Below are 8,812 nucleotides of genomic sequence, written 5' to 3' on the forward strand. Positions count from 1 at the left end.
CCAATAGCTCTCTGGAGTCACTCAAAGCTTTTGGGGTCAATGCAGATGGCATTTCACTTCAATACAGTCAGTCTTCAAGCACCATCAGCTTTTGGGATCTGTTTAGAAAATAGCTCCCCTCTCTTGCTCCCTTCCAACATACTTTGGCTTTTTTACCAGAATGCCCACCTCAGAAGTCAGTGCTGCTCTTTTTTTCTCTCCAACTGTGAATATTTCACATTGGACAGAAGATAAGGCCTTCGGACATATGCCAAGAGCTAGGTTGTGATACAGTTCATCAAGCTAGGCACAGAACCACTAGCACTGACAATCTAGTACCTCCATACTCCCCACCCAATAAGAAAACAAGCATATTGACACATAGACAAACTTCAACACCGCTTTCCAAATGCCATTAGAAGGACAAAAACATCAAGAATCAAGCTAAACTGTCCAACCACCAAGATGAGCAAAGAGATAGCATCACCTGGTTAGCAGAGCAGCAGTTTCAGCTCCAAATATCCTGGCTATACTCATTTCCATCTATGTAGAAAAAGATTAGTGTTAAAACAAAGAAGTGCCCACTTCACAGCACAAAGCAGAGATCACCCCAGCTAATTACAAAACAGGTAATATTAAAAAGCACTAGGTCTTGTGTTGTCTTGCCAATTACTTCCTCACTAGGCTAGTCAGTCCTCATCTAGAAGTGTGTGGAGTCCATATTAATTCAGGCCAAGTCTGGCCCAGACCACGCCAGCCTTCCTGATCTATAATGGATATGCTTCCTAGAAATCTGTTAAAAATTCATTTACAAAAGTAGGCACAGATGTTTTATAGTTTCTACTGAAACACCCTACCCACCGCTTTGTGTTACAGAATTAATAGAGAGTGTACTGAGGTAAAGAGTTGGCAGTGCTATGTTAAAACCCCTGACTACACCATGTGATTTTATACTAGAAAAATGATATAGAACAAGGGCTACTACTAAACCTAGAGGAATCAATATAGTTCTCATCATGAGAGATCAGTGTTTGGGTTACATGACAAGCTGCACTGTATGGAGGTGTTATTGCATATTTGTGTCTCAAGCTGGCATGCATCAAATTGTCTATCATAAGTACTCCTGAAAATTTGATGACACAAGCAAAGTTAAGTCAAGTGTCAAAACTTACTACTTGAAAATCAGAGGGGCCTTCTACTGAAGTCCTGTAGTTCCATGAGGCAGAATGACTTTTTTCCCAGAAGAACTGAAGAGGTACATACACAGAAAAGACTCCAAAGCATGAAGTTAATATTCACAAAGGCAGCCAGCTAAAGGCAGCAAAGGGCTTGTTTTCTGAAATGATATTCTGTAGAAGGTAGTTGTCTGTCACTAAAGAAAGCTGCTAGTTTCTTCAGTGGTTCCGTGTCTATTCTTTTAATTTCTTTAATTCTACAATTCTTTGCAGCCAGGACTGGTGAATACCCGGGGGAGGATGGGGAAATGGGGATGGGGGGACGACACACGGACAGGATGGGACACACTTTTCAAATGCACCATTTTTCATACCAAAACCTACTTTAGCTATTCTAGTGGAATTATATCTTTGTCTGCAGTGCAACATACAGATGAGCTCTTTCTACTCCATTTCACTACAGGTTTTATGCTGTTAGTTTCTCCACTCTGTCTGCTTGGCTGAGGTTCAGGCTTTAGTTGGCTCAGAAAGCCTGTAAATGGTCATCTTCAGGAGCTTGCCTAGTTCTAGGTTTTACACAGCAGTATTTTAAAAAAACTGAATATATTATCAGGTTAATAAGTCAAATAATCTATGCTGCCATATTAAATAAAATAAGCAATTCTTTGTATCAAACTGGAAGAATCTTTGAGTTGTAGTGTAAAGCTGAGTGGCCAGTAATTTCCATTCCATAATCAGTATTAATTCATTTTCAACATTAAGAACTATTTAATTCCTTCGAAGTGACAATTGCTTATTAAATATGTCACTTACAGAAAACCATTCTTCTTTTTTAATTCCAATTCACCATGTCACCTCGTAATGCCATCTAAGAATTGTTCAGAGAATGACAGCACTGCAATCTGAAGGAATGGTACTGACTGACACGCCGTAATAGCTTAAAGCCTGTTTTGAGAACAACCAATACAAAGTAGTGTTTGATAAACGACTCCCATTTAGTTAGTTTTTCTACTTAAACTGCAAGATTACGTAGGTCTCTCCTGCAAGCACATGCTGCAAGCACTTCCTTTCTTTGTCCTTGTGAGAGACAACCCTTTTGCAAAACCCCGTCACTGGTCATTGACCTGTGGGTGTCAGAGGAGGGACAGCAAAAGGCTGCCTTTTTTTTTTAAAAAAAAAGTAGTTGTTCAAGGTCTCCATCTGATGATCATCCTGCCTGTGACCCATTTCCTGACTAGCCAAATGAACAATAAGCCTATAAACTTAACAAAAAAAGATGTTCTCTCCAGCTGTGTTTACCTGCAAAGTTCTCCAGGATGTCACTTAAAATAAAGTTCTCCATTAGTTTCTTGTGAAAGGACTAAGCAACTGACCAAGCCTGTCCCGAGATGTTTGTACGATCTAACCCACCTAAGTTCTGCTTTAGTAATTAACTGATTTACCATAATATGATTTTCTGGCTTTATTATACCACAACTTACCTTGGAAAAAAACAAATACAAAACCCCTCAGTTGTGGCAAGAAGTGGAGTGTATTTTGCAGAGAAAGCTGCTACTTAAAAAAATACTCTTTTTACTCATGGGCCAGATCCTTTGCAAACGTGAGAAGTGCTTGACTTTTGCAAGATTTTCCTGATCTTTGATTCCTGGTATGAACCATCACTATCAAAGTTCAACAGAACACAGAGCCTACAGAGCCAAACTACTGATTTTCATCCGCAGTCTACAGCATCACGCTTAGGCCCATTTTATCAATAAAAAGAAGAAAGGCAATAATGAGCCTGAGGTGATCAAACTGCTTCCCTAAAACTATGACTTAGTGTGCAAAACTGCCCTATTATACAAAAAAAAAAAATGCTTGAGAGCTCAATATGAGATATCTCATGCTGTTTCTTTTCCAGGTGCAGATTAAGTTACTTAAAATATAAGTTGCCTTATTAGCTCTGTTCAGAGTTTTAAATCCGTAAGGTGACTAAGGATACAAAACCATGGATGAGCATGAAGAGAAAAACATAACAGGAAATTCTATGCTACGCCTCCCAGGTAAAACTACAGTAGATTCAGACATAAACCTGAGGTAATTCTTGAGAAAAAATACAGTTGAAAGGGAATGTTTAACTCATTTGAGAAAACAAGCATAATATTAACCCATCTAGAAAATTTAGTGAAAGAATAAAGCTCACAGCAAACTAGGAAGTAAAGCCAAGTCAACCTAGAAGTCAGGTCAGCCCACAACTGCTGCCTCTTTCCCAGTGCTTTGTGTGAAGTGGAAACCACTACCAAGAACTCCAAGAATATCTGAAAGCTTTGAAAACAGTCTTAGTCTTCAGCCAAACAAATGGGCTAGCTTAGAGAAATGAACCTTATATGATTAGTAAATTTGTTTGCATCACTCTGTGTTGAAACATTTACCTTTTCAAACGTAATAATCTTAAGAGTTTCCCCCCATCTGAATATTAAGTCATGTAACATTTTCCCCCTTCAAGGTTAAAAATGAATAAATATTTAAAAGACAGAGTTGGTCCTGGCATAAATAAGACTTGTTACAAGGAAGCTAATTCCTGTTTAAGTTTGCTCAAATTTAAGTTAGATTTTCCCATCTGCAACTTTTCAGTTGCTTCTTACCTCAATACTGTGTGCATTACATAGCACTGAAATAGCTACATCTTTTCCACTCTGAAGCTTGCGCAATGAAAGCCAAGAGACTGCTACATTAGGGAACTACACAAAAATACTGATATGAACATCTGCAAGCTTCAGAGGGGAAGAAAGATTCCAGATTTTATCCAAATTAACATGAAAGGACAACAGAACAGGACTTTTTTGACCACATTTCCCATGGGATTACCAGCTGAAGTAAAACGTTGCTTATTTTGACATGCCATTGCAGGCTCAAAGGGGATAAGAACTCCAGGGAATCTGCTGACTTTTTACGGGTGCAAACAGCCCTTCAGGTTTTATTCTTGGATAAAAACTATGACAAAAATTGCACAGTAAACTATGTTTGAAAAATTACTTAAAGGATAGCACTACAATGTTGATATAAAAGGCAGATCTTCCATTTGCCCATGTACCCCACCGCAGTAGAAAAGATCCGATATATCTGTACACAAAAAAGGCACCTGACAGTTAGTTACACAGATTGAGAGAGCTAGGAAATTAACAGTTCGTATCAACATTATTCATAGCCTCTTGCAATTTTACACACAAACCATTGCCCAAAACGGGCAACTCCAAACTTGACTGTACTCAGAATTACATGTGCATTACTATAGGCTAAAGATCCCATTAAGACACAGATTAAAGGCTAATTTTACAGCAAGGTCTTGCTGTCCAAATACATCAGTGCAGCTGTACAACTGGGATCTCTAGGGTGTTCAGTCTTCCTATAAGGTCAGCTGTTGGAAACTAATCAAGCAGCTGCTGTACTACCAAAACCTTTGCTTAAGAGTTTAATCAGCTTTCAAACCCTTTGAATATAGATAAATACCTGTCACGTGAGATACTGAACCTTCACAAATACTGCCAACTGTGAATGTGAGAACAGTGCTGAATTTCCATGAAGTACATCTCACTCGAGCACCCACTGTGCAAATACATGGTCAGGTGCTCTAGCACAGGCTGCTTCACCAAGGAAATCAGTTTTCCCATGATGTAATACCCTTCACACATAGTGCAAAATAAACCCTTCTCTATATCGGCAAGGCCTTAACTTCCCATCCAATTTACTCCAACATGGGTTTCCTCATACAGTTTTAGACTTTTGCCTCAGGAGACTCATGCAAAACCTTCAGACAAGAGCTGTGCATCCACCTTGGTAAGTGGATTCCAGACCCTTGGCAAAGCTGAACACGCACACAAGATCTGGTTATATTCCTACGGGTTAAGAACGGAACTTCCATTAATGTTCTCCAATACAGCTGCCAATCTCATTACGTTTAGATTAGTTTGATCAATTCAGCACCTCCAAACTACAAAAAAAAAAAAAAGGCAGTTTGTACTACTAGCGTCTCTGAAAAATGAGCATATTCATTTAAAACAACGTGTCTTCCACGCATGGTTTGTCAGAGATTTCTTTTTTCTAAGAAGGCAGAAGGTGGTTGTGTTATTCAGCATTCCAAACTAGGTACAGAACCTATAACGGCCATGTTTCAGTAGTGTTTCTAGTCCAAATGATTCAGTAGCTAACATTAACATTTGACTCCTTCGGCCTATAGCTCCTCTGTTTGGACTGGCTAGTTCACAGCATTCCTGAGCCAAGTAATTAGCACGGGTCCTACACCACATGCAAGGGCCATAAAGAAAGGATAAAAACTTTGATCTAACCCTCCGGCAAATTTTAACAGAACATCGGCTGCTCTCCTTCACTGCAACATAATATCCTTCAGATTCTCTTGAAGGATCGTGTCCTTCACGGCATGAAACACAAAGCGGATGTTTTCAGTGTCTATGGCAGTGGTGAAGTGGTGGAAGAGTGGCTTACTACGGTTTCTCCTCTTTCTGTCAAAGCACTGCACCAGATAACGTTGAACATCTTCTAGCCTGTGAGGGTCGCCTTTGAAGTCCGAGAAATACTTCTTAATGCTGACAGTCTTTACCTTCTCTACAAGAAGATCCATCTTGTTGAGGAATAGGATAATAGAAACATTAAAGAAAAGCTTGTTATTGACTATTGTCTCAAAGATATTCATGGACTCCACAAGTCTATTTGTGCGCCTGTCTTCCATGAGAACCTGATCGTATTCACTGGAGGAGACCATAAACAAAATTGAAGTTATTCCATCAAAGCACTGGAACCACTTTTGACGCTGAGATCTCTGTCCACCTACATCCACCATCTTGAAAGGTATTTTTTTAATGATGAAATCATGCTCTACTATCCCCTTGGTGGCTTTTCTAGCCAGCAAAATATCTTGTTTGCTGGGGAAATAATTCTGTAAAAGAAAGGAGAAAAGTGTCACAAAAGTCCTTCAAAAATGCTGGCTAATGCCAGAATATTGAAGCGATGGGAAAAATCAACGAGACCCATGTTTTTTTAATTATCAAGTGAAGAATGAATACTCAACTTCAAAAAATGGACTGGTGACCATTTATCTCAATACATTGGTAAACAGCTACAGAAGATCCTGAGACACACGAGAATAAAAATATAGGACTAATGCACTGGTTCACTTTTTATCTTTCAAGCCTCTCATTTTCAGGCTGAAGTCTATTTTTTCATTATGAAATTCTTAGCTACAGTGTTATTGCCATTTAGGTAGTGTTCAGTAAAGCAGATCACCAAAGTCACCACTGAAAGGATTTTTTTTTGAAATCTAGTTTTTCACAGTCCATTACTCTTACAAAGAACATCTTGCAAGCTTTAGCAGAACTACTTCTTCCAGGCTCACACTCCATGACTGGCAAGTACAGCAACATGTTCTACCACAGACTGTGGCCCAGCCCACCACTGTAGACAGATATGTTCTTCAGAAGCTTATCCCTGTTACTGTTTAGGAAAATCATCTCCCTTCTTTCTCCTCCAAGTCTCCTGACAGATATTTTCATTACAGACTTTGAATCCTATAAATGCTAGTAATTTTTTTTATTGGTAAGGTTTCACTCTGGTATCTTAAGTAGCACCAGCCATCGGATCATCACAAAAAGTGAATGAGATCCAGAGACTGCGTAGGACTGAAAAGAAAATACGTGCATAAATACAACTTCCATAAACAATATTTGTTGTCTGTCAAAAAAGATTAAGCAAATACTAAGCTTCAGTTTCATTAGGCTGGCGTTTACTGTTTCCAGAGAAAGAACATAGAAGTTATCTGATGCATTATTATTTAATAAAACCAACCAACCAAAAAGCATTAATCATAGCACGCCCAGGCTTCTATTATCTCTTTGAGCTCTTTTGGTTCAGAAAGAAAAGGTATGTCTTACCAGCTGACCGATCCGATCCAGGTTATCCAGGAAGTATTTCACCGATTCACCCTGTGGAAAATGAAAGATAGGAACTAAGCTTGTTTCTAGGATAGCAAATCCAACTGAACTATAGCATTTTCACTTTCCAACATGCACTGAGGTCTAACAGAGCAGTATCACAAGTGGAAGCTTGGACAGCACCCTTCAGGAGCTGGAACAATAAAAGTTACGCTACATAGCTTAATTCACATAAACTGCTGATAATGGAAGTGGAGCTGCCATAATATACTACTGACATGTAAGTAAGGTAGTATTTCTTATAAAAGCAACTCTCTATTAGTTCTAGAAAAATCAAAGTTGAGGAGAGATCTGAATAAATGCTCAGTCTAATAAATCTTTACAATGAAAAGAAAGTGTTATTAATGTCACTCCTTTGGCTTAAAGAATTAGTTTTTTCCCCTTGTACGATGAACGCAGTTAACTGACACTGTGTGGGAGTAAAAATGAAACACATAAGAAATCAATGTGTTTTGTTTAAAATTCACAACAGTGAACAAAAGCATATCCTAGACTGGTTGGCATATCTTTAGAAAAGTGAAAGATTTAAGTCACCCACAATTTGTGATAATTTAAGCTAGACTTGCTTGTCAAAAAAAAAAAAACCCCAAAACAAAAAGGAACATTCTGAAGGACTTTTTCTTCTACAGATAGCTTCCCGTTTAGGCTCAGGAGTTTTAATAATGGATTTGCTCATCTTGTACAAAATCCTTTAGCAGTTATATTGAGAAGAATACAGGCAACGTTTACAAAGAAAATGTACTCTTATGTGAAAATGTGTAAGAGGTTTTTGGGGGTGTGTGTGTGGTTTTTTTGGTTTATTTGTTGGGGTTTTTTGTTGTTTGTTTTTTGTTGTTTGTTTTTTGTTGTTTGTTTGGTTTTTTTTTTAACAAGCTTGCCCATGTATTACACTCAAATCAAGTGCCGCTTTGCATTAGTGGATACAATAAGCCCTGCACAATTGTTTCCATATAGACACAGGCTTTACTTCTGGAGTGAAACTATCTTTGGCAGAAGCGCATTCTCCTTCAAACACTTCCCTTTCATTTCTTCAGATGAAGATGATCTGTTCAGTAAGAAAGTATTCTTCATTGTTTAGGACATATGTCTTGCAGTTGTAGACATGTCATAAGAATGATAAAATGGAAAATCCTGCTGCCTTTTAATAATTTTAGTCAGCAAAATACATTACATATATCACAGACCAGGGCCATGTCAGTAACGACCAAACTGACAGTAGGTGCCCTCACCAAATTACTAATTCAGAATGAGAACATTCTCAAAATATGATGTCAGATTCCAACAGCAATATAAATTCTTAAACCATACATTCTCCTCTACACCATAGGCTTGAGACAGCAGAACAGAATTATTCCCCTCCAGTACAACTGTAAACAGATGCCAACACAACGGTTCATTTTGGAGAATCAGACTGGAGATCAGAGGATTCAGTGTACTGTACAAGTACATACTATCAGCATACTGCACAGAGAAAAAGGAGCTGTAGCTTATTTTTTCCTAACATTTAAAACTGGAAGCGTCTTTTGATAAAGGAGACAGAACACACATATTTGCAAAAAACTACCACATATTGCAAAAGATTTACTGTGGATTGCTAGAAGAAAAAATTACCTTTTCTTGGGCGGGGGGGGGGGGGGGGGGGGGGGGCCAAGACACACAAAAAAAAATCCTTGC

At 38.5% G+C, this 8,812-nt stretch overlaps 1 protein-coding gene across 1 annotated transcript in view; it reads right to left on the reverse strand.

Annotated features, from left to right (window-relative positions):
- Window positions 1–4,870: 4,870 nt before the first annotated feature.
- Window positions 4,871–8,812, reverse strand: part of GNA12 (guanine nucleotide binding protein (G protein) alpha 12) — a gene marked incomplete at its 5' end in the record, with an annotated part of 25,183 nt that continues 21,241 nt past the window's right edge. The window contains 2 exon segments of the mRNA XM_010570299.1: window positions 4,871–6,087; window positions 7,079–7,129. Coding sequence (XP_010568601.1) covers window positions 5,518–6,087; window positions 7,079–7,129 — 621 coding nt within the window.

Source organism: Haliaeetus leucocephalus, unplaced genomic scaffold, assembly GCF_000737465.1.
Source record: "Haliaeetus leucocephalus isolate CR32 unplaced genomic scaffold, Haliaeetus_leucocephalus-4.0 Scaffold295, whole genome shotgun sequence".
NCBI classification, from domain to species: domain Eukaryota; kingdom Metazoa; phylum Chordata; class Aves; order Accipitriformes; family Accipitridae; genus Haliaeetus; species Haliaeetus leucocephalus.